The 27,466-nt window shown below is 38.2% G+C and overlaps 1 protein-coding gene across 1 annotated transcript in view; it reads left to right on the top strand.

Moving 5' to 3' along the window:
* Positions 1–27,024, top strand: part of LOC108570079 (dual 3',5'-cyclic-AMP and -GMP phosphodiesterase 11-like) — a 57,220-nt gene extending 30,196 nt beyond the window's left edge. The window contains exons 3-14 of the mRNA XM_017932252.1: positions 7,062–7,457; positions 22,285–22,533; positions 22,658–22,768; positions 22,853–22,950; positions 23,054–23,117; positions 23,211–23,446; positions 24,270–24,369; positions 24,545–24,799; positions 24,884–24,993; positions 25,080–25,485; positions 26,007–26,090; positions 26,765–27,024. Of these exons, the coding sequence (XP_017787741.1) occupies positions 7,062–7,457; positions 22,285–22,533; positions 22,658–22,768; positions 22,853–22,950; positions 23,054–23,117; positions 23,211–23,446; positions 24,270–24,369; positions 24,545–24,799; positions 24,884–24,993; positions 25,080–25,485; positions 26,007–26,090; positions 26,765–26,938 (2,283 nt within the window). The 3' untranslated portion in view covers positions 26,939–27,024. The remainder of the gene's footprint in view (positions 1–7,061; positions 7,458–22,284; positions 22,534–22,657; positions 22,769–22,852; positions 22,951–23,053; positions 23,118–23,210; positions 23,447–24,269; positions 24,370–24,544; positions 24,800–24,883; positions 24,994–25,079; positions 25,486–26,006; positions 26,091–26,764) is intronic.
* Positions 27,025–27,466: the final 442 nt, after the last annotated feature.

Raw genomic sequence — 27,466 nt, forward strand, 5'->3', positions numbered from 1 at the left:
TTTTTTTTAAGTAAAACTTTTAGTTTCTCTTTAAAAATTAAGAATGGAATAAAAAGACCAGTTTCGACCAGTTTTTATTTGTGCTTCTTTCACTTTCCATTTCAGCAAATTCCAGATGATTGTCCATTTTAAAATCTACTTTTATTTATATAATTTTTATGAAATATCATTATTATCAACTGATCATTAATTCAGTTCCCTACTAATAAACTTGTTATAATTTCATTAATAATATTCTTCCAAGTTACTGTATTTTTTGCAAGATTCATAGGAATGCATTTTTGCAACGCACGTTTTAATGTTGAAATATACGGGCGTCGACCTAGTACTCATGTGTATCCGATCTTATTGTAAAAACATTACAAAAGCCCATCGATAACAATAATCCACCAATAATCCGCGCAAAACAACTTTAGTCGCTTCCCGCGCAAGATGTGTTAATAAATGATCAAAAATTTATTAAGTTCCATTTCTTTCCTCAATTTTCTTTATTTCCGTATAAACGAAGCTTGAGTGAAGTTATGGTTCGTATTACGAATGTCTCCAGTGGAACGCAAAGGGTTAAATACGAACATTTTTGGGAATAACTGTATACATACACATATGTGTAGCGGATTATAAGATATAAAACGGTATGGATGTGTATAAGTAGTTTGTATCGGTGTAACGATCCAATTAACGTGCTGAGAGCAGAACGGTCGTTTTTGTCGTCGCGATTTGTTCGCTCGCGACAGCCACTTATTGTGATTTATTCGCATGAAGTAATCGGACGTTGAAAGGAAGGAAATCGCGTCCTTGCGGATCAAAGGTTACTCGAGAGCGCACAATCGTACCGCGTGAAAAAGTTGTGAAAAAATTGGAAACTATCTGACCCGATGGTTTTCGTTACGCCTTTCACGGGCATTTCAGCCCTTGAATGGATTTTTCACAATGTTCGTCCATGTGTGAACCGTTTCGATACTATTCTGCAGTGTGTGGAGCGAGCTTGAGGATATTTGGCGCACAGTGTTTCAAGATTTTTCGATGAAAATTGGTTGTCACTATATTGAGGACTCTATGCGATTATATATTATCCGATAATATTGTTGTTCCAATGGAAAAATTGCGAATCTTCAAAAATAGAATTTTTCAGGAGGGAAGAAAAGATTTTTTAGGGATTTTTCAGTGAAATTTTTAGGAAATTGCAAATTTACTGGTGTCAAATTTTTGTTTTGCTCAGTTTAGTCGTTTCAATGGCAAGTTTGCGAAACTGGAAAAGCTTAAGTTTTCAGGAGAGAAGAAAATTACTTTGGTAATTATTGGGAAATCACCTTTGCACAGATTTTGTAATATAAATGGCATAGGAAGTGGGTAAGATCGGTGCAAAGATGATTTTACATTAATCCACGAAACACTTTTCTTCTCCCCCGAGAATTGAAATTTTTGGAACGACGATATACCCAAGTCCTTACTCACTACAATTACTTTCCCTAATTTAATATTTTTTATCACTTCTAGTATCACTCCATACATAACTCTTCATTACCATTTTTTATGATCCTTGGAAGGATCTATCTTCGCATCTGACGATCCGAAATTTTTCTCGAGACACAATTAACAAAGTTCGATGAGAAAATCTACATTAAAATTGTAGATTTTTTCCTTTTACCTAACGAAGCTTATCGTCGTTGGTTTCGCAGGAAAATGAAGTTGTTCGAAGAAAGATCGTTCGCTGGATCGTGATCGAGAGTGAGATTGAACCGATAGGAACGAGTATACATATAATAGAAGCTAGAACAGCGTCGTTCAATTTTACAAGCCTTTAAGGCGCTCGTGTTACTATGTCAATGTCTTCTTAACGCGGTATCTAAGCGTAGTACTACTCATTGACCGTGTACTCGCGACATGAATATTAAGTCTGCAACGACAGCCTTGGTCCGCCCTAATCGATCCGACTCTAACGTCGAACGCCTCCTCGGAACTCTGGTGAACGAGTGACATTGTTGAATGGAACGTCTTTCGATCGTGCATCACCTCACCGGTTTCCCTTTTGTATTGTTTCAATAGGAAAATTTTCCAGGAAGACACTTCCCATAGCAAATTGAATCGAAACGACTCAATTTATCTCATCTTATCGATTTTAAATTGCAATTATCCTGAAATTTATCAATGAGATTTCAGTGGTTCGAGATTTTAAATCAAGGCAAATGGAAAGTAAGATTTGTAAATTCTGAAAATTTGATGAAAATTCCCCAAATTAAGGTGGAATTAAGGAAAATTACTTTTGATTCCTATTGTAGGCTTTTTGGGACGGTTTATGGCTTGGCCTGCGCCTCTTGGCGAGTGACAAACACCAGACCCGGGTACCCATCGGTTCGGCCCAGCGATATCTTTGCCATTCGACGGGAGTCGGTTCTTAGCTTCGGTAATAGACGGACGCCGAAGAGTCCGAAATAAACTACTTTGCACGACATCCTGATTTGAGTAAAGTTCATTAGACCACTTCCTACATATTCTTTTACACGTCACACAAACCGTTAAAATAGGCACATAGTCCAGAAGTTACCGCCTCCGCTGCTTGAATCTTGGACACAGAATCAGAAAGAACGGATACCAATGCCATTTCAAAGATACTGAATTCTTCGAATCCTTGTATCGCGCGATCTAAACACGTCGTTGAAACTACCTAGTTGTCAACGGTAGCCGCGGACTTAGGCATGCGTGTAGGGTGCTATTGGATTCAAGATTACAGTCGCATTTCATAAAAGAAAGGATAATCAAAAGGTTAGGATTTAGGTTAGGAATTAGAGGTTTGAATCAAGGGGCACGACGTAAAACGTCTGTGGTATTGATTTTCATATTCGATGGATTCCAAATTATTTCTTTGAAGTCAGTGGACGTTCCAATCTCGCTAGAATTTAAACTTGCTGATTTATATTTTGATGTGATTAGTGAAATCAATGTGATTATTGGCAATGTATCAGTAGACACCAGTTGAGGCCTAACCAATTGATTCTTCAAAAAACCCAACCAAGTTGCATTATTGCTACAAACATTAGCCAAACAAAAGTCGGACTGTGAAAATTGCGCAGTTTAATAGGGAAATGGAACACGTGCTTTCTCAAGGAGCTAATGCTACAAAAAATGATTATTATGAAAATCAAAGAAACCGCAGTAAGACCTCTGTTAAGGGATACATTTGTGTTTTTGTTTGTTTCTCTATAAAGGCAATACGTTTAGAACTATCAATAGACCTGGCAATCAACGCATTTTTGAATTGTTTGAAGAAGTTTATTGCACGACGATGAATATGCCATAATATAAACTCTGATAATGGTACAAATTTTGCAGGTACTCGTAATGAACTCACTGAACTCTTTCAGGCGTAATCTAGTATTGCCTAATATTCACCACATCAAATAAATTTCAGAATTTTTATCTTGTCAGAGAATACAGTGGCATATGATTCCTCCTCGTGTACCTCATTTTGGAAGGTTATGAGAGAATGCGATAAAATTCGCGAGGTATTATTTGAGGCGAGTCATTGAGGAAGCGATTTTAATGTACGAAGAACTGTACACTATGCTAACACAGGTAGAGGTTGTCTGGAACTCCCGTCCTCTATGTCCTTAGTCTACCGATCCCGAGGATCTTATCCCGCTGACTCTATACCACTTTTGATTGGCGAGGCACTAACCTGTCCGTCCAATTACGATTTACGCGATGTTAAGGAGAATAGATTATCCCGATTCCGGTTGCTCTAACAGAAAGTGCAATGAACACCTGCACCAATTGCAACAACGCAATATATCGTGAGTTGTTACACCGCTCAAATTCAGACCTGGGACGTTAGTTGTCATCAAGAAGGACAACCTTCCGGAAATTTATCCAGGTCAGGACAAAATTGTCAGAATCGTTTCGATAAAAACTGCTGACGGGATTGTCAAGTGACCGATGACAAAAATCTGCATCCTACCGACGGAAGATGATTGAGTCGAGCGACCAAATTCAAGAACACCTTGCGATGGCCATGCAGATGACACGAATGATTAATCTATTATTGATGGACATTGTATCATTTCATGTTACCCTGTTGTTTACGTCTGGGATATACAGGGTGTACCACGCAACTGGGACAAGCTATATTTTTAACCCTTTCGCGACGGCGGAACTAGCCATCGGTACGCCACTAACGAAGGGGTCGTCGTGCCATTAGTGCACACCATACACATTAAGTGTCTCGCGTTTTTTAAAATCTTAGAGGATTTCGTTGGAACAGCAGGGGACTTAAGGGTGTATTGGATAAAGGGAATGTTGTTGAGGCCTTGTTCTGTATTTTAAAATAAATCTTCACTTTGAGTTGTCGCGGCGCGAGCCAATGCGACGCGCTTAGTGGATGCCGGATATAACCGGCGCTAGGTCGCGAAAGGGTTAAAATGGTTAGAGATGGAAAAAAATGCCATAGGACAAAATTAAATGGTGTCAAGTGGTGCATATTCTGGAATTAATTTTATGCATTTTTGTGCATCGGTACATTGGAAAAGTGCAAATGCACCTGCCTTTTTAATGGAATCCCATATTTTTGGATATACTAGTCGATGCAGTTTCTCACTGTCTGCAAAAAAGTACGGAGGTACTTATGCCTTAGAGGTATTAGTTCAGACGTTATTGCAGTTTTAAATTTCCTTAATTACATTGCTGTCTATCAGCACATTTTCGCTGATGTATTGTTGTGTATTTCTCCACACGCATTACAATGTTTATATACATGAGTCCACTGCTAATACCAATCAGTGTAAGATACCTTGTCATCAGTAACGTTTACACGCAGTAGTACAACATCATAGTAAATATTGGCAAATAGCGAAAAAGTGGATATGTCATCATGTTTGCAATCAAATGCAATCAGAATGCTACTGACGCTGCAAGACTGTATAAAGAAACATATCCCGACCGAAAACTTTTATAAATTAGAATTTAATTTAAAATATGGAGTTCTATTTAAAAGAACGAGTGGAATTGCACATTTCCGATGCACCGGTGCACAGAAACGCATAAACTTGATTCCAGATTATGCATCACTTGACACCATTTAATATTGTCCTATGGCATTTTCTTCCATCTCTAACCATTTTAAAGATACAGTTTGTCCCAGTTGCGTGGGACACCCTGTGTACACTATTATTCATCATTGATTTATGTTCGTATTAATATATTTTATTTTCCTTGTAAATTATGATTTTATTTTTGCATATTTTGTTAGTATTATTGTATTATCCATTTCTTTTGTTTCCTGAATTTGTAATAACCATTAATTGCGTTAGACCATAATTGTCTGTGTGACATTTTCGTATTGTATATTGCACTATTTTATTCATGTATGTCACTTTTAACTTAGTCTACTTCCTGTTGAACATAACCGTTCAATGCGGGCGGTATGTTAAGGTGACGTGTTTAAGTTTCTGCGGAAATGAATTTGCCATAGATTGTATACTTTTTTGAAAATTTGGATTGGGCTGGAAAACAACCCCAACTTTCCCTGAATACATTGTCTAATCAGATCACCCACAAAGACAATTGACTTATCGTAAGCATACACGTCGAGAAAACTGGGACCTACAGTCCATCCAACGAGTCGAATCAGTAGAGGGAAACAAACGCACGTGATTGGGACAGAAGCGCATTCACGACCTTCAGATATTGTAACACTAAAGCCGAGAAGTGGCAGCAAGCCCTGACAATAACTCATGTAAATCTGCTCCTGAATTCAACCATTGACCATCGTTCTCCAGCCAATAGCTGGAATTATGTCCCTGCACGCGAATGTTTTGTTTACCTCTGCTGACTCGACTCGTTGGACGGACTATAGAATTTATGGGCCGGTTCCGCGACCAGGGAACCTTTGTGCAACGTCCTGCAGATCCTGTTTACAGTACGAAATTACACAATCTGGAACCCGGCCCATTTTTTCACTGAACAGTTCCAGCTTCCTCTTTTCTGTATTTCCCTCCAAGATGCGACTTGAAGGATTTTTGGGACAATGGGCAAAACGTTTTCTGTCTTCAGACAAAAGGCTTTCGAACTTTACGCTTTAGGACTTTGCATAGAAGATTTTTCGGACTTAAACTAGAACTCTAACTCTTTCGGACTCTTGAACTTATGGACATTAACATATTTGTGCCGAATATTGGAAATTTGTAATTTATAGAAACAAGTGTAAATAGTAGTAAATAAATCTTGTTGTGTTTGCAAATAGTATATTTGCTCTATATCCAATTCCTCGAATTTTACGTAATTAAGAAGTATTAAGTATTTCGTAGCTATAATATAAATTTATTTTCTACCTCAGTATTTAAATTATTTATGTCTTATTAATAGATTAATAAGGTTCATTCATTTGTTCTGAAAACAATAGAATTTTTTTATAATATCACTGTAGTACTTATACGCGAGCAGAGAGTAACTTTTGCTAGAATACATTGCTCCAATAACTTAATGTTACAACCTTCTGTTACCACATCTTATTTTGTTGAATACATTAGAAAAATTGCATATTCTTTCGAAGATAAACATATCGATTGCTTTTGTAACCGTATTTTTATTCATCATTCAGATCTTCCATGCTATTTTTTGGAAGTTACATCTCACTTTTGGTGTGCGACAAATTGTTGGATCCCAAGAATAATTAAGCTATTTTTTTTAAATGTTAATAACTGAAAACTCAATTGCTTCATGTTATTATATAGAATCGCCCTTTAATATTTCTTCCACCAATTGTTGGACACCGTGTATGTAAATAGATGTCGAATGAAATAGTAAAAATAAAAATTTTTAATACGAGACTTTGCCTTCGAGAAAATAGGTGTACTGTAAAAGTATAAAAATGGTACGCTAGAGACTATCAAAATTTTAAGTTTAAAGGTTATAAAAATGGATCTAGCTATATACTTTGCACGTCATCATATATGCGGTGTTTTACTGAAAACAAATTTGTTACATAGAGAAAGGTGTTCCGAAATGAAAAATTCTTTAAACGTTTATGTGAATCAAAGACCATTCTATGACGATGAATTTGCCTGCAGGTGAAGGATATTTGTAACGAGCTGGACGTGAGATCGTTGTGTCACAAAATCTTGCAAAACGTGAGTACTCTGCTACACGCAGACCGTGGTTCCTTGTTTCTCGTTCAGGGCGAAAGGGGCGGTAGTTGCATGCCCTCCTCGCAAAATCACGATTCCTCGTCGAACAGTCCCACTGACAACACGAGTCCAAGGAAAACGGGAAATGAGAGCTTCGAACACCGTGGAATGGGCTATCCGAGAAGCAGGTGTCTGGTCTCGAAGTTGTTCGACGTATGCTCGAGATCGACGCTGCTCGAAATGGAGAAAAAAGACGAAATCAAAATTCCTTGGGGCACGGGAATTGTTGGATACGTCGCCGAAAGCGGGGAACCTGTCAACATACCGGACGCTTACAAGGTAAGAGTTTGCTAATTTATTCCAGAATTAAGTATTATATATGTAGGTACGTACAAGCACGTATTTCTGGGGGTTTTACGTTGCGTTATGTAAAATGTTTTTCTATTAGAAATATAATTTAAAAGCAGTTTAAGAAGTACATTGATTTTCTTTTAGTTTTATTTTGTTACGAGCCATTGCGAGCGGCTGCGAAGCCGAGGAGGGGGGTTTTGGTGTAGAGTTTGTTAGTAGTGAATCAATGCCTGGTTATCACTGGGAGCCGTACGTAGGTGGTCGTTGTGGATGAACAGTGGCTGAATCGTAGGGTTGCCGCTAGGAGGTTGGTAAATGTGGACAAACCTACGACTAAACTAGGGCTGACGAACTGACGATCCGCGGGCCACATGCGGTCCCTTCCCCTACTTGCTTGCTCTACAGAGCCCTTCCTTCCTTGCCTATTTGACTTCACCGTCTTTTTCTTGCTCCTGCGACGAACTGGCGGCTCACGAGCCGCATATAGTAGCCCCCACTTTTGCGTTGAATCAACTGATTGATGGTAAAGACCATGCGGCTCCCGGCGGAACAGAAGTTCGTTGGACGAATTAACGGTTAAATGGAAGGGTTGTCGCTACAAATGTTAGTGAGCTTCGGTTCGTTCGTATGAGTTTATATGTTTCGAGCGACAGAAGTGTATCGTAGAGGGTTCACCCTAATCCTAAAAATTTAAATATATCTCTGCAGGAATTAGGGTGAACGATTAAATAAAAGGATGTTATTTATTAATTGAGGACACTCAGTCCTCTAAGATAATGACATACGGGGACACTCAGTCGTTACCGGCTCGCGAGCTACCCATCGGCAGCCCCTAATAATCGTAGAAATTCGCGCTCTGCGATGCAAAGGAAGAGGACGAAGAAAGAGTCCTGTCCTCGTCGAGTCGACGTCGCCGCACGGACACGCGTTCGTGTTATTATCGAGCTTCGCGGCCCTACATCTCTAAGTTTCTGAATGAAACAGACTCTAGTTCAGAGCCAACTCCAGCACGAAGCAATATTCGAGCAGTAAGTCACGCTATTCGAGCAACGAGCACTGTATGAATGGAATAGCACTGGGTGATTCCGCGCCAAATCGATCACTTTTTGACGTTGACATCGGTGATTTTGTTCCAAATAAAATATAACGTAGTGCACGTGAAATTAGGGGGGATTTAAGTCATCATTTAGCTGGTTTTGAATTTGTTTAAAAAATACGGACCTTTGAATTTGACAATTATTGTCCATTTGTGAGAAACGGACTGTGTTTATCAATTTTTATCTCGGAAACTATTGATCGAATTGAGCTCACCTTTTTTTGTTTCAATCTAGAAGGATGGCCCTATTGTAACAATATTTTTGTTATTTGAAAAATTGATTTTATGGTACTGAAAATTATAAACAAACTCTTATTTTGTAAATTTCTCTGTGATGGGCTAGAAGTGTTCAAATTGAAAAAAAAAGATATGATCACATTTCTTGAAATACTACCTACACAGTGAGCCCCTTTGCGACTAAAATTGGCGTTATAAGGAACTGGAAATTGCCTGCAATATGGTCTGAAGGCAATATCAACAGAAGATATTATTATTTTATTATTCTTTAGTACGACATCGATGTCAAAAAGTGATCGATTTGCCTACTACTATGAACTACGAACCTACGAACTTAAATTCCCACGACTATCTTTGTTCTCCGTTCCATTCACGACTGGTCTAAGTTACTCGCTCTTACAATACTTTTGTTCGTAGCAGTGTTCGCGAGGAACGGCAAGCGTTATTGCTCGTAAAACGACTGCCTGAGCGGCTCTGCTCTAGTTATTATATACAGCTATATTGTTAGGACGCGTACTCCTCTATCTCGCGATTAATTTTTACGCGTTTCTCACACGCCAAATTAATATTGTGTGAGGTGGTTGTGCGTGCGTGTTTTATGGAGGACGAATACTTAACCCTTTCATTGCGACAGATTTTAAGACGTTACGTGTGCGGTAGATGGTCAATTTTTAACCCTGCCGGCAAAATTTGCTGTTTTGGCCGTGTCGTTTTGAAATTTGGTTTATTGAATTAAGGTAGAACTGGGTAAAGAATAAAATTTAGAATTAACCTTTTAGCCACTATAGTGTCTTCCGCGGATGGCACCAATTTGGACGGTACGACACTATAGTGACTTTTGTGGATATCATGATTTTGGACGGTATTATACGTTTTTTGCTTTATTTCACATTTGTTTCGCCTAAACCACATTTCCTGGCAATATCGAAGCTGTCGTTGAAGAGTACACGTGTCAGAGAATCGTCATGAACGGTTTTTGTGCCATCCGCGGCCAGGCGCGCCGTCCCAGGGGTACCCACCTGCGGACGAGCGCGCCGTACCTAAAAGGTTAGATTAAGACGAAAGTGTACCAAAAGGATCCAACAGTGCAATGCGAGTAAATTTTCAAAACGCCTACAGACTCCAATAGTAATGAAAGGGTTAACGATCGCTGTGGTACTAGTTTTACTCTCGTGTGATTCTAGTATGACTCTTTTTGTGTGAATAATCTCGTGAATGTCGTGTTAGACGACTTATATTAAGAATTAGAAAATAGGCGGTGACACGGTTGGCGAATCGTTGAGCTTTTCAGACCCTGGATAGTCCTCCTACGACCTTGAGCATCTGCCCACCTTGAAGGCTGGTGGTACCGGTCAGCGAAAGGACCAGACCTAAAGGTGAGCGGGCCTGGGTCACGAATTACTCGTGCGCCCCGTAATAGGTTACAAGGCAGAAGCACATTAGCGCTTCATGTGGCACGTTAGGGCCAGAAGGCAAGGTCTAGAAATTGCTTTATGGATGCAGAAATTTGTCAATAAATTGTTCCATATTTGTCTATATTTGTCCAGAAATTTCTATTTCTGCGTTCATAAAGCAATCTCTAGACCTTGCCCTCTGGCTCTAACGGTTGATTATATCATAGAATATTTTAATTAAATTTCTCAAAAAGGACTAGGCGTCCGTGTCATAAATCAACATAAACGAACTTACTACATTTAATATCGAACAATAGATTTTACAAGTAAATTTGTCACGGAATCTAATTCCGGTTCTCAGGATTTTCACACACTAAGAAATGCGAGGGCCTCTAGAAACGTATGACATTATTAACCCTTAAAAGCTATCATCAAAGAAAATCACGTTATTGCTATCATGGGTAAAAGTTTACCCCAGTACCTATATATTTGTTCATTTTGGAAATCGGAAAAGGTAAACAAATGCAATTAAATGTTTTATCATTGTAGAGAAGTTATTGTTTGCAACAGTTACAAATGACATTGCGATGGTTACTGCAAATAAAGTAGGTGCACGTATCCTAAACCGTGCTGACCATTTGCACGCCAAATGTTTCCATTTTTTTATATGCAGCTGGTCGCTACAACTTTTAGCAACGAAAATTGCAACATCAAAGTTCAAAAAGGAATTAAAACTTTTTTTGTAACTAATTTTTTTTTTTTTGTAGATAATATTAGACTTATGGTATCATGGGTGAAATATCACCGCAAGCTAACGTTTTTTGTTATGTTTATGTTGCGAAGTACATGGGAGAATTGATCTGTTTTATGATAATGTTGTCACTACTGATAGTGTGAACAAATACCCATAAAATTAGTGTTGCCAGTGTTAGTGTCAATAGTATTACCCTGGAACACTGTTCTGAACGAAATTTAGTATAGAATGATAGAAATTAATCACAGAAAACATTAACTCTTCTATCATGTTCTCGTGTTTGTTTGTTTTTTGTAAATTTTCAAATTTTTTCTTAAAATTTATCTTAAAGGCATATTTATAGAATTACGAATTTTCAGCAGCATTTATTACTTTCTAAATGTGTACTAAGTGTGGCGTACTGGAATATGCTGATCGACAAAGCAAAGTTGAGGCTTCTGACGTCGTCGCCTGACCAATTGAGCGGAAAAGAGGCGGTCAGACCATCCCCACTACTCTTTGATCGTACACTGCCGCCGCGCCGCTTGAGGGGAAGTTGCAGTGTAGATAAATGGTTTTCAATCAGCTATCGACAATGTAGCAATATTTTTTAAGATTTAGAAAAGTGAAAAGTAAACATTTTTGTTATTTCTGAATAATAAAAATTGTTTTCTGTATTTTAAAAAATTGCTCATGAAGTCTAACAGTTTCTGAAGTATATGAAAAAAGTATGCCATCACCGATCGACAGCCACCGTTTCCGCGTCTCAAAAATCGGCACGTGATTCATCTGTTACCGACTGCTCACACGAGGCTCGATCATCGCCTATTGTTGTTCATGAAAGAGTTGATGCGATAGCCTTATTCTATTGCTATTGGTTGATTAACAGCGAGACGTCGCAATTTCTCCTACATCTCCCACTTCTAGACCCTAAGGCCCGCCTGAAGCCTCAAGTTTGCTTTGCCGATCAATGATCGGTATTTGTCTGGTCCCCAAGTACACCGCCCACACAGCAAAGTCCAAGTCCGTAGTGTGATAATATTATAGGAATGTTAAGTTGTAGACAGGTATTCTCAATCTTCTTCTTACAACTCTCGCTCCGTGATCCTATCTCTCTGACTACTTCTCTGTAACTATTCCGCGCATGTCTTATTCACCCTGTTTTATATCTTTCACCGGATCATTCTCCTTTTCTCTATTCCTTTAGTTCTTTCACTCTACACCAGCATTCTCAAAACACAGTCGGTCACTTAGTTTTTGACTTAATGGTGGGTCTTTGAAAACGTGATTTTGAGAAAAATGCATTTGAAGTTTGACAAAAGGTTTGAAATATCACAAATAATACATTTTTTATCTTATCACGAATCATCGATTCCAGACCCGTAACATAAATCCTTGGAACTTGAAACAGTCTGTCTGAGTATCAGTTTATTCGTTCTATATAATGTTCTACCTTCTTTTGTCGCATTTTGCATAAGAGACTCGGCTTTAGATGTACTGTCCGACAAACCTAAAGTGAAGCCTCTGACGTCACACAGGGCCTAAAAGTAGGAGATGTAGGGGAACTTGCGACGGCTCGCTGTTAGTAAGCCAATAGGGATAGAATCAGGCTATCGCACTTACTCTTCTATGAACAATAGACGACGATCGGGTCTCGTTGAGCAGTCGATAATTGACCGGAATGATATTTTCAAGCGTTCGAAAAAAAAATGAAGTTTACGTCGCGTAGACACCATAAACAGGCGAACAGATGCCTGCGCGACGCCAAACGACGTGCATCATGGTAAACTTTATTTTTTTATCCCATGTTCCCAAAATTTCTCTATTATTTCGATAAGCTTATTTTACAGGTTAAAATTCAAGCAATCCAATGGTATTTTTTCAAAATTATTCTACGAGTGGGAACAGTGTGAAATTAGCAATTGAAACTTTAGCAGCGATTATTGCTACGTTTATTGCTATGAAATGAGCCAAAGGTCGAAATATTATCTTTAAACAGAGCCGAAATATTACGGTTAAAGTGACGACATGTCGTCTGATTTTGTCAAATTTTTCAAAATTTTAACATTAAACAGTGGCTGTTTGATGGCTTTTATTGGCTGTAAAAAGTGGCTGTCGGTCTGTGGTGGCACGCTATTTTTCATTGCAGCCAGAAATTTTTTAGCTCCTTAAGCAATTTCTTAATGCACCGAAATCTACTTTTGTTATTCAGGAATAGGAAAAAAATATTTACATTTCAGTTTTCTAACTGTTGAAAAATATTAATACATTCCCTGAGGCTTCCTTTACAATAACAATTTATCGTGTATGAGTCGCTTAGAAATTAACGTCTGCGCTATTAAATATGTCTTACGCGCCAACGTAGGTAAGAGGACAAGGCGACCAAATAATTATTAGTTTTCCGTTCTTTTATCAGCCTATTACATTATCGACAGCTGACTGAAATTCGTTTGTCTAAACCATTTACCTACAACTTCCCCTCAAGCGCCTGCAGTGTAAGACCCAAGAGTAGTGGGGATGACCTGAACCGCCTATTTTGCCTCCATTTTGCTAGGCCGTAACGTCAGAGGCTTCACTTTAGGTTTGTCGGACAGTACATACACTGCTCATCCTTTGTAGACGCATATCTATGAGCATTTGGATCCACAGATATACACATACCTTGTAAAAGTTGCAGTATAGATGTTGTGCCTTCATTAAAAATGCAGGCAGCAATGTAAACTGCAATTTTAAGTGTCAGAGTGCCGCTGCGCATTTTTGGAGCTATTTTCCTAGTTAAATTATTCAAGTTCTCGTTATTATTTTAGTTGATACCACCAACACATCTCTGCAACAGTCCTTCTTCACTCAAGGGTTCGTGAATTGGACAAATTGTATTAATCCCAATAGCTTTTAGCGGAGTAGAATGATAGTATTCGTTCAATTTTTGTTCTGCTTTCTCCTTGGCAACATGCGAACGTACTTCACTTCAAATGTTTAAGTATCTCTGATAGTTCTGCGAATTTCTGTCCCAAATTTTGGAAAAGAAACATTCTTGATATACCAAACATTGGAAATATGTGCAAAATCGATTTTTTTACACATCTAGGTGTATATGTTATCTTAACCCCTTAACCTATGATTTCTTTTCTAATTATGCATATAAGCGTCAGCCATTTAATGTTTTAGTACTGTATCAGGTAACAAAAGCTAATCTGTTACAGATTAATTACACTTAGTTATCCTTGATCTTGTAAATTAAAACGAAAGTTAGGATTGCAATTAATTTTTCTTAGTAATATAACTATTTTCGTCACATCTTCACCAGAATCTCTGCCATGAGTCTGACACGTTGCTGTGGGTTAAAGGGTTAAGTGTCATCTGCACCCCCTAGATATGGACTATTGTCGATTAAAAAACTAAACATGTTTAATATTTTCATCGAGTATGCATACATAAATTTCGTTAAAATCAACGATTAACACTTGAGCGACGTCTTTTGTAAGTTACAATATGTAGAGTTCCGTTTGGTGCCGTTCTTGTTCAATACATTTCTCTGTATTGTATAAATATATTGTACAAGCTCCAGATGTATTAAAAGGTAATGGTAAATTTAATAGTGTACAAATAAGTTCGGTGCCTTTACAGCTCGATTTCTATGTTTATTTACAAAAAAAAAACGAAGAACATGTTAATTTTCGAAATTATCCCCACTATTTTCCACACGCTTCTCCCATCTTTCGGGTAGCTGGCAAATTCCGTTTCGATAAAATAATGGTGATTGGATAAATCAATGACGTTTGTTTCGACCTTTTTGGGAGGTTTGAAGTGGGAATCGACCAAGTGGTGTTGCAGCGACTGATGAATGGACCATTTAGAAGCCGAAATGAGTAACTCCACTTTTTGATACTCTTCCAATTTTAATATCAAAGCATATGCCTGGTGCTTAATTTTTCATAAATGAAACAAATTTAATAACTTTTATTTTACGGAGTTAGTCACTTTGGCTTCTGAGTGGCTCAAATGTGATAGTCCGAGAGGGCCCATATCTGGGAAATATGCCGCATGAGGGAGAATTTCCCAACCCAAAGAAGAGCTGACTTCTAGTGTCGCTTTCGTCATACGTGGCCGTGCGTTATCGTGCAACAGAATCACGTGCCTGGTTCCACTGCCGGTAAAAGGCCATTTTCAATTGCATCACTGATACTAATTATTTGTTGCTGGTAACGCTTAGCAGTAACCGTTTCCCCAGGTTTCAGCAACTCATAATAAATGACACCTTTGAAATCCCACCAAATACACAGCAACACTTTTTTAACGTGAATGTTCGATTTAGCAGTAGGTGAAAGCGGAGTAATTCCGGCCACTTTAATTTCTCCAAATAAGAAACGCGTGATTTGACTTTGCATGGTACTGCCACTTGGCAATGATGCGGCTAGTCAATATTCATCGTTTCTGTGACTATAGCAGCCTTTTATTTTAAACAATACCTGAATGTCCATTTTGCAACGAAACCTTGTAACAGTGGCCAATTTCGAAGCAATGTAAATTAGTACTTGGAATCGACATAAATTGTTAATATTAATCTCGTTAAATAGAGGAATGTTTCTATTTTCAAAGACACGTTTGGTTTTTTTGTGATATGTAAATTCAATTCAGTGTATTACTTCAAATATCTGAACATGACGTGTGGGGTAATTCCAGCCAGCTCTTAACATTGCAAAGAATTAAAAAAGGTAGTTTATATTTACATTACATTTACAGTAGTTATCATTTTCATCGTATTTGGATTATTTTAAGTTATGGTTTTCCAAATTAAAGTATTTCTAGGTTTTAATGTTACTACAAAAATTGGAAGAAAACCAAGAAATCCAGTTAGCAAACAAAGTGAAACCACTGCTGTTTTAATTTTATAATAAACAATAAGAAATGTTTTTATTAATTTAACAGTTTTCTTACTTCTTTTATAAAGAAAAATCAGTAGTAGGGTAATTCCAGTCAAATGACCTTTTTTCGTTTTATGTTTCTAATTTTATTACAACGTAAATTTATGCCTTCTCGATCATACTGATACAAACTAGATACTTCAAGCTATCAATTAATATCAAACAATGGACAAATGTGTGACTTGTTCGAATTTTTAGCATTTCTTGCTAATGTAGCCGGAATTACCCCGCTCTCCCCTACACTCTTCTCGTGTATCAGTGGATCGTTTGAATTGAAACATTTTATATCCTTAAATATATGATAGCCAATGATGCAAAAATTTGTTACATTTTTTTTAGGATTGTGATGCAGCATGTTAGCTAAAAGCATCGTGCAACTGATGCAACAAAACTGTGTTGCGAATATCTGCGAGAATATATTAATTTTTATATATTGTATCTTATATGTGATATTGGGTCAGTTTGGTAAATTCTGTACAGGGGTTAACTGATAGTTAAGGTCTCTTAGAAAATTGCTCAAATTAGTACGATTTATAATATTTCATATTATATTTTGTTCTGGTAATAACAGAGATATTATTTGTTAACTATCCTTTGTTCAAGTCAGATCAGTGGCAACCCTCTTGTAACACGGTTAATTCGTACCGTGTTATAGAAGTGTAAGGGGGACAATACTTCGCCCGGATGATTTCAAAAACTATATTTATTTCGTCGTTGACTACGCGGTTCAATTTGTTCTCCTACAATCCTGACGTGTGGAGTAATTCCAGCCAGATTTTAACATTGCAAAGAATTAAAAAAGGTAGTTTATATTTACATTACATTTACAGTAGTTACCATTTTCATCGTATTTGCATTATTTTAAGTTATGGTTTTCCAAATTAAAATATTTGGAAGGAAACCAAGAAATCCAGTTAGCAAAAAAAGTGAAACCAGTGCTGTTTTAATTTAAAAATAAACAATAAGAAATTTTTTTATTAATTTAACAGTTTTCCTACTTCTTTTATAAAGGAAAATCATGGCCGGAGAAATGACCTTTTCCCGTTTTTTGTTTCAAACTTTATTACAACGTAAAATGCCTTCTCGGCCATACTAATACAAACTAGGCACTTCAAGCGATAGCTGAACATTTTTTGAATATCAAAAAATTAACAAATGTGTAACTTGTTCAAATTTCATAGCACTTCTTGCTTATGCAGCCGGAATTACTGGAATTATTATAATAACATACGGAATTATTTCACCTGGATGAACCCACAACTTACGCCTTTTGAGATTGTCGCACAATACCGATTTTTCATCCCCAGTTACAATTCTGCGAAGGAAGTTCTTGTTGCGTCTTGTGCTTCGAACAAGCAATATATTCGATAGTGGTGGCGCTATGCTGTCGCTGGTTCGATGGATGGTGTGATGTTGGTGAAGATAAAACTTTGTCTCACGTATTTCAATATTGTATTTCAAGGTAATCAAGGTCTTAGTGTGGTGTGCGTGTCGATCTTTGTACAAAAAAGAATAATCTGTCTCTTGAGGGTGTTGTGTCGCTATTTATAAGAAAGTGGATGTGTGGGAGGTGATGGTGTGCGCCAATTAGAGCGAGACTACCCTTTGGACAGTCCTCCAGGACCCGCTAGCATACCGCCCATCCTGGAAGTCCCAGTTGGCAGGGTGGTGGTACGTCGCGTTGGCGGGGGCATGAGGTCCAAGGGTAGCTCGCTCGTAATGGGTCTTGAACGGTCGGGGCGACGGGGAAGGTTTTATGGCACGGCACTATTTGTCGGATTGTCACGAGTGGGCACCAGGAAGTCATGTGGCGCGCAGAAACTTTATGTTGCTACCGCCATAAATGCTTCCTGGGCCTCGCTGACAGATTAAAAAGAATTAGTTGGCAAAAAAAAGGAAAAGGAAAGGTGTGTAATTCAAAGTCGCCTGAAAGAACGGCCGTGCCATAAACCCAATCCCTAACAGTTCTTTTGTTGGAATCGTGACAGCAAGAACATTGTCGTGTCACAGCGTCTCACTTTGTTTTCGGGGCTGAGCACATGAGGAACCCAACCGCCTGCCTTCTGTGTTCTCCCAAACTTCTTTAAGCGAACGGAAATTGCTTGTTGAGTTACACCAAGTTCCTCAGCGAGTTTCTGCTGCGTCTGAAAAGGAGCTTGGTTCAATAACTGCTCTAATTCCTTGCCATACGCTGTTCCCGACATTTCATTGCGTTCTGCATCAGTAAGATCAAAATTTCCAGTATGAAACTTTTGGTACCGCCTCTTGCACATTCATGGGTCACAGCATTCTCACCTAATGGGGAACAAATCATATCGACATACACCCTCTGTCCCAAAAATAACTGGAATGGCTCTAGTTTAGTGAAAGTAGTTGTGCCATCTGTTAGTCGGAGATTGATTTATGAATCGTCAACTTTTTTTACTAACTGTATGAAACTTTTGGTACCGCCTCTTGCACATTCATGGGTCACAGCATTCTCACCTAATAGGGAACAAATCATATCGACATACACCCTCTGTCCCAAAAATAACCGGAATGGCTCTAGTTTAGCGAAAGTAGTTGTGCCATCTGTTAGTCGGAGATTGATTTATGAATCGTCAACTTTTTTTACTAACCTGTAAAAATTTCATGACATTTCGTTCGTTAGAAGCCAAGATACGACGCATTTTAGTGATAGTAGTTTGTGTACATCGGTCGAAAAATGAATAAAGAATAAAGAATCAACATTAAGTTCTGTGTTAAGAACGGTATAAGTGCTACGAAAATCGCTTATGGAGATAATTGTTTATCACAAACACAAGTTTTTGAGTGGCATCGACGATTTAGAGAGGGCAGAGAGGATGTGGATGACGATAAACGTTCAGGCCGATCAATTGAGACGATGACCGCAGAGAATATCGAAACAGTGCGTGATTTCGTAAAAATTACGAAAAAATCTTCAGTGAGATTCATGCAAATGGAACTTGGAATACCCAAGACGGCGTTTGGTAGGCCGTGTTCGTCGCGTTCGCCCTGAATATCGAGAACCCGGCAATTGGCGATTGTTGCACGATAATGCACCTGCTCATCGTTCATTAATTGTCACTGATTTTTTGATCAAACATCACATTTTTTTGCTTCAACATCCCCCGTATTCATCCGATTTGGTTCCCTGTGACTATTTTCTATTCCCGAAGCTGCATTTGGCGATGAAAGGAAATCGTTTTGCATCAATTGAAGACATTCAACGGTCAACGACGAGCGATCTTAACACCATTCCAATCAACGATATAAAAAAGTCGTTTAATGCACTTCTCGAACGCGCGAATCGCTGTATTTCTGCTGAGGGAGAATATTTCGAATAAATAAAATGATTTTTGTCAAGATTTTTTAACTATTTTTGTTTCTGTATAGCCATTCCGGTTATTTTTGGGACAGAGGGTGTATAGTGTTTGCCGCCCCGAAAGGCATTTGGGTTTCCTCAGACTTCTGTCTTATACACCCGTTCAGCAGAAAATCTACACAACTAGTTAGACACCGCCCCGAGATCGGGCGATGGAAAAATCCAGCCACTCCGCTGAGCGTTTTCAGCGGATGAGCCCTTTCGTTACGTTGTCAGTCAAACCGAGCAAATACCCCGACGTCGTGACTGCCACCGCATCCACGGGGAACCACGGGAAGGCGGACACATCAGTACACGCAAGTACTGCGCTCTGACCCTGTTACAGGCGAAGGATCGTAAGGAAAGGTAATGGTTAGGATGGACGCGAAGATGTTGGGGAAAAGGAGAGGAAAGGTGTTGTCTTTTTGACACTCCTAAAGAGTAGCCTGCACACCCTCACGATTGCGTTCACCGGGCTGCCTAAGCTCAGGGTGGTGGGGTCGCTAATTCCAGCGCGGAGAGGCATCCGCCCCTTGCCAGTGCCGCGTACCAAGCAGTCCGGTACCCCGCTCCGCAAGAAAGCCTTACACCTTATTTTGGAACTTCGCCCAGTCTTGGACACAACGTGCGTTCGAAGCTCAGGATACCGGAGGTTTGCTAGACTCCGGGTGTTCGGAAACACCTCTCTGCGGCCACTGCGCCAATAAACCCAGTACCCCGCTCCGCAAGAAGGCCTTACACCTTATTTTGGAACTTCGCCCAGGATTGGCCGCAACGTACTGCGTTCGAAGCTCAGGATGCCGGAGGTTCGCTAAGCCCCGGGCGCACTGTGACGCCCCCCTGCAGGGAAATCATATCGACAACCTTAGTAGCATTTTTGCTCACTAATCGTTCTTTCTTTACTTCATAAGTACAAAAACACTACCCTTAAAATTTCAAAAGAATCCGTCGCACAGTTTGCGCAGAAAACACTAACAAATTTTCATACGAATTAGTGCTAATCGATTGAGTTTCCTCCTTTAACTGAAACGCCATGATGGAAGCTATTGTTTGTTGAGCTTATGTCTTGAGGAGAGTACAGTTATCTAGTGCGTTTAATAGGTGAAAATTGATACTTTAAAATCCCAATGTGGTGGGAAAAAATGTTTAATTTAAAACAGAATTACAATTGATTAAACATAAAAGCACCGAACTTATTTAAGTCGCATCTGTCTGTGGGTGACCCACGTTGCGTTGCCATAACTTTTTCTCTCTCTAGGTTCCCACAGTTTCTCCATTATTTTTAAAATCTTATTTTGCAGAGGAATTGAATAGTGTTTTTTTCAAATAATTCTGAGGTAGAATGTCGTTAAGACTGAAATTGATTTTTTAACCTTAAATATCGTTGTTTTAATTAGTAATAATAAACATTTTTGGTACATATTCAGAAAACGCACTTTTTCCCCTTTGAAATTATCCCAAGATTAAGTTAGTATCTTTTAGCTATCCAAAAATATTGGGGGCGAAATGATTGCACCTATATCAGTATATTTTATTCGATCTTTCAACACTTTTGTTGCGTCGTGGACTTTGACCAAATGTTATGACCAGGAGTTCTGGCGCAGGTTGATGATAGTTCTCGCTGGTTCGAGGTGGAATGAAACTTGGTTGTTGGGTCAGATGTTTTTTATTAAATGTTTTTCTTTCGGTTCGTTGATGTAGATGTTTGATAGATGATTTGCTTTCGGTTCGTTGATAGATGTTTAGTTGAAATTCGGTTATTCTTTTTCTTGACGATGTGTCTCGTGCACTCGTTTTCAGGTGTGTAGATGTACATATAGGAATTAGGTTGGTTCTGATTGGTGGTTGTGTTATGGAGATGGAAAACATGGTGTGTTCGGCTATTGGTCGACGAAAACTGTGACCTTTTGGGAAACCGAATTTGTTGTAAACAAATTCGATCCCCGGTAACGAATGTTTCATGGTCCCGAGTGTTTTTGGGACCTATTGTCTGAATGTCCACGGGGGGTATATCGCGGTCTTCCGAACGTCGGCACCTCGGTCTGGCGGCCAAATTTGACTAAGTGGCTTATTACTATAATCCGCCGAACCGAGACTTCGATGCGTCCTCGTCAGGTTGCAACAACTTTACCATTTAATACCTTGCAAACGGTTCAACACTGGAAACGAAAACTTTGCAGAAGTCAATTTCTCATATGTACCAATAAATGTGCGATACAAAAAGTGTGCGATTTGACGTGGAATGACTCATACGCACACTCGATAAATATTTTCATTAATTTATTCAGAGCAAGACTTCGCACCAAAAAATGTTACCAAATATTTTCCACCTATTTGTCCATGTAAAAGTATCCGCTTTCATACCATACTCATACTCCGAACATCATACTTATAGTTAGCATTTACATGCAATCAAAGGTTATTTGTTACTAGGACAAAGACACTTCATTCAGCATCTTATGCATTTATTAGAGCCAGAATTAGATAAACCTGCCACTTCGTTACATCTACACAACATATCTTCTATTCTGGAAACGGGAATCAGAGCAACTACTGCAAAGGTAGATGATTTAGACGTACACAGACGGCTTGATGTAAGGTTATTAACATCTTCAGAAAACGAAAGAGGATGGGATGTTTTTATTCTTGATTACAATGTGGGAGGTCCCATTGGAACGATTTTAGAACCCTGTAGATTAACTTCTTACGTGAAGCATGCAAAGATTTCACCCCATGGCAAGGAAGACATACAGAAATGTTTAAAAATTTCAGTGAGGAATACAAAGTTGACGTTCTTTTCGATATGGATCCTGATGGTCGGTTGCAGACAATGATGGATACAGCTTACAAAGAAACATCAACTAGAGTAGTTGAAGTATTAACAAAACAATATCACCTCATCGAGCATTTACATGCAATCAAAGGTTATTTGTTACTAGGACAAGGAACATCATACTCATAGTTACGAATTGCCAAAACGAAGCACGCTGATCGAGATCATTCGGAATATCATTTTCGTAACCATTGCGTCGCATGAGATTAATCAAAATTTTATTATGATTTCAGGACTCGAGGTTTAATCGTGAAATCGATGCTTTAACGGGATACAGAACCAGAGCCCTTTTATGCATGCCGATAAAGGATTGCAACGGAGATGTCATTGGAGTTGCACAAGTGATCAACAAACTCGGTGGCGAAGGTCAATTTACCGCACAGGATGAGAAAGTTTTTGCTGGATATTTGCAATTCTGCGGTATTGGATTAAGGAATGCACAGCTTTATGAGAAAAGTCAATTGGAGGTGAAAAGGAATCAGGTCGGTAAATAAATGTGTGAAACGTTATTCTGTATATTTGCATAATTTGAATATTGGTTGATGGCAAGTAATTCTTTTTTTATAAACTAGTAGCTTTAAATACATATTTCACGGATTATTTCAGGTCCTCTTGGACTTGGCTAGGATGATTTTCGAAGAGCAAAGCACAATAGAACACATGGTCCTAAGGATTTTAACACACACGCAATCTTTGATACAGTGTCAGCGAGTACAGGTTAGCTCATTTTCTCTTGAGTTGCAGACAGCACAGAGAACAAAGAGACAAATGTTTTGACGTAAAATTGAACGTTCTGTCCAGGTTCTCCTTGTGCACAAGGCGTCAAAGGGCAGCTTTTCGCGAGTCTTTGACTTCGAAGCGAACGACCTCACCGGCGAGGATTCTGATTCTCGCACTAGGTGAATGAAGTTTGTAATTGCGTTTTCATTTCTCTTCACTCAATTACCATCAATCATTCAATTTCCTCGGAAACCTTATATCTATTTGATTTTGTTTACACAGTCCATTCGAGAGCAGATTTCCTATAAATGTCGGCATTACTGGTTACGTTGCTACGACTGGCGAGGTAAATGCACTGATTAACAGAACAACATATTATCGCAACGCTTCGTGCGACTTTAGGATTTACAATTAGAAATATCGTACTACAATTCTTTAGACCGTAAATATACCGAATGCCTACGAAGATCCAAGATTCGACCCTTCGGTAGACGATGGTACCGGTTTCAGGCATCGAACTATTCTCTGCATGCCCATCAAGAATTCATCCGGTCAAATCATTGGTGTCATTCAACTGATCAACAAATTTGACGACTTAGCATTCACCAAGAACGACGAAAATTTTGTCGAGGCGTTCGCCATTTTCTGCGGTATGGGCATTCACAATACACATATGTAAGTGTACGACAAATACCCACCGTGTCACTGATGATTAACCTGTTAACTGGGCATGACGAATTAACTTGCCGCTGGATTAACCAGTACTTAAACTATAACACTGTATTTATCGACAGATTTAAAATTTATAAATTGCACAACATAAAATACAAATTAAATGGAGTACTGGTTATGCTAGGGTGGTTTGAAAAGTCCTCCAAGTATGAAGGATTGTTGCTAAGGGCTTGTCATTTTTACTGTATAATATGTAATTATTTGTGTACTAATGTATGCAGTTTCGTGGCTCTGTCGTAACTCTTCTCTCTTTTACAGCTAGTGAAGTGGAGGTATTTGCAATGATGGAGCAGAGATGGATAAACATGGAAAAGGAGCGGCGATCCAATACCTGATGATAAAGGGCCTCGTTTCAAAATTCATTCAAGACCCTTGCAAAAATTATTCAAGGTCCTTGCGAAAATCATTCAAGGTCCTTTATCACCAGGTATTGGATCATTTTTCAGTTTTATTCATCTCTTCTCCATCACTGTAAACACCTCTATTTCACCAGCTGTAAAAGAGAACAAAAAAATGACAGAACCACGAAACTTCGTACGTTGGTGCACAAATGATCACACATTACACAGTAAAAGTTACAAGCACCTATAAACAGTCCTTTATGCTTGAGCCGCGAGCTTTTCAATTCGCTCTTGTACATTTTACTTATTGTTAATTATAAAGTACAAAGATTCAATTTCTGTTTGAAAAGTTAACTCGGTTAATACGTTAATCGATCGGAAAGAATGAATTTTCTAGTATTAATTTCTTTTCGCGATTTGCTTAGGTACGAAAAAGCTGTGATAGCAATGGCCAAACAGAGTGTCACGCTGGAAGTGTTGAGTTACCACGCTTCTGCATCGCTGGAGGATGCACAAAGATTGAGGGTACCTTCAGCTTTTAAGCTTTGACAAGAATTTTAAAGATGAAACAAATTTCTCTTTAGATGCTTATTTTTCGTTTGTATACACTCAGTTTTTATAATAAAAAGTTTCATCGAAGTGTATTACGCTAGAATTTTGTTGCATTAAATTTATAAATTACGTTTGGAAATGATTTCAGAGTTTGAGAGTGCCTTCCGCAGCGCATTTTCAATTGCACGATTTTAAGTTCGACGACATTCACATGGAAGACGATGAAACCTTAACAGCATGTCTTCGAATGTTTTTGGATCTTGATTTCGTCGAACGTTTCCATATCGACTACGACGTCCTTTGTCGTTGGCTTCTTAGCGTAAAAAAGAACTACCGAAATGTCACATACCACAATTGGCGTCACGCGTTCAACGTCGCTCAAATGATGTTTGCAATTTTAACTGTAAGCAAATTTATAGAATTAATCTTACTACATCTAGCTCCAATAGAATTGTATAAAAAAATGAACATGTTCGTTACTTTTCAGGCCACGCAGTGGTGGAAAATTTTTGGGGAAATCGAGTGCCTAGCGTTAATCATTGCTTGTTTATGCCACGATTTAGACCACCGGGGCACGAATAATTCTTTTCAAATCAAGTAAGTGAAAGCATTATATACACAACACGTCTTTACTTCGATAAAAATGTACTTAATAAAAAAAAGGATAATTTCACGGTTTACAGAGCGTCCTCGCCACTGGCGCAACTCTACTCGACGTCAACGATGGAGCATCATCATTTCGACCAGTGTCTTATGATACTAAGTAGCCAAGGAAATCAAATTTTATCGAACTTATCTCCCGAAGAATATTCTCGTGTAGTAAAAGTTCTCGAAGAAGCAATCCTTTCTACTGACCTAGCGGTCTACTTCCGAAAGAGAGGAGCTTTTCTTAGCTTAGCTCAAGGAGGTGGCTACAATTGGGCTTATAGCGATCACCGAGAACTGCTGAGAGGAATGTTGATGACTGTGTGCGATTTAGCGGCTATAACTAAACCTTGGGAAGTCGAGAAAAGAGTAGCCGAATTAGTCAGTAGTGAATTTTTTGAACAAGGAGATATCGAAAGGCGGACTCTCAATATTACTCCCATAGTATGTATTACAGTATTTTTGTATTTAATCGCAACGTAGTACAGTATTGCTGAAATTTTGATATGAGCGTGAAGAAAGTTTCCGATTTTTGTTGGTAAAACAGTTCTTGAAAATTTATACGATAAAACTATACCGAAAAAGAAATTAGACGTACACGTGCGCAATGCTAGCGAGGTTCCCAAAATCAAATATTCCAAAAAACAATACTTCAATTGACAATTACTTTAAGCTGAGTAATTGTCATAGTAGTAATAATAATAAATTCAGTTTTTAATGTTGTGAAACGACGATTGCACCAACTAATGGTATTTGGTAAATGTATATAAAAAGATTTTTGCAAGAAATGTTTAAGTTTTAAAGTATTCTCTTTTACTGTAATTTATCGTGATTCAATACCCCATTTTATAGCCAACATTAAATACTGATACTAACAATTTTTTACATATATTAAAAAATAGTGTATAACATAACACATTTGATCATGATCCAAAAGTAGCATCATTACTCTTATGATATTGCAGGACATTATGAACCGAGAGAAAGAGGATCAACTGCCAATGATGCAAGTTGGCTTCATCGATTCGATTTGCCTCCCTATTTACGAGGTAACTAGTTTCCCATGCTACCGACAATAGTATAATACTGTTGAAGAACAGTCATACTTGTTGCAACAACTTTCCAATTATCTTTAAGTTACGTTATTCGCTGAATAATTGAAATTAACGTATCAGTAAAGCAATATCATAAAGAACGCCAACACGCAATTTAATCATACTTATCGAAAACAATAAGATATCAATGAAAGGATGCGATTGCTGGAAATGATACGAAAACATAAACTAATATGATTTCACATTGTATTATCCTACCACAAAGTTTTGTTGATCGTACATTAAATTAGTTTAGTATATTATATGTGAAAAAAAGGGTTTAATAGTTCAGTACTGTTCACTAAAGAAGCTGTAAACAATTTATTTATTTTCTTTCATTGTACATGACATGGAAATAAAATTATCTCTTGTTTCATGTTATGCTTTTGAAAATTTCAAGAATTGCTGATTTCGCTTGTACTTTTTTACTTCTCATCTTATTAGAGCTGAAATCGACTTGCTGTTTCTAAGTACTTATTTTCATCAAGTTTGTCAACAATAGAATGATTTTAAGGAGCATCTAATTATTTAAACCCTTTTCTTTGACATGTTACAACATGTATGTGTTATACACATATTACAGCGCTAAAATAAATGTTCCTAAACATAAAGTAAATTTGTTTAAATAGGCATTCGCTTTATTATCGGATAAATTGGAACCACTGGTCGACGGTGTTAGAAAAAATAAACAACATTGGCTCGAGGTTGCGGAATCCGGATCTAAGACAGACAACTGCACAAATCACGATAGGACACTGTCGCTGTCTGATAACGAAGAAACTAGCGAACAGGCGGATCAATAGTTGTTCTTTCAACGAGCAAAGGAAAACGTGAAATGGAGATAAATGCACACGAATAAATAGTGTTTACTTCTGTTTCTGGAACGAAGAAAAGTTTTGAAATGAATCAGCAGGTGACGACTGCCGTACATTCACCGAATGTATGAATCTTTGTCTGAATATTAGGTATTACCACCGCCGTGAGTTAATTTATTAATATACATTAACTGTCGCGAAACATTGCTCGCAATGGTGACTCGTGATCGGAACTGCGGAAAGATGTCAGACTTGAAACAGTCCCGACGATTTGATTTTCGTGCGATTCGAAGCTTAAATTTAACACGTACAATTTGTTGTTCCACTACTCCAGTGTCTTGAAATCGAATAGAAAAGTTGTTTCTAGCGAGTTTATCACACACGTTTTGTACATCCGTGGATAAAATAAGAGAAATTAAGGAAACTGAAGGTGATTAGTTTAAGATGATTGAAAAGTTTCGTCCTCTCTTTGGTAATAAAAACAGATCAATCCCGAGATGCTACTCTTGTACCTGA

This window comes from Habropoda laboriosa, unplaced genomic scaffold (assembly GCF_001263275.1).
Source record: "Habropoda laboriosa isolate 0110345459 unplaced genomic scaffold, ASM126327v1 scaffold17, whole genome shotgun sequence".
Taxonomy (NCBI): Eukaryota; Metazoa; Arthropoda; class Insecta; order Hymenoptera; family Apidae; genus Habropoda; species Habropoda laboriosa.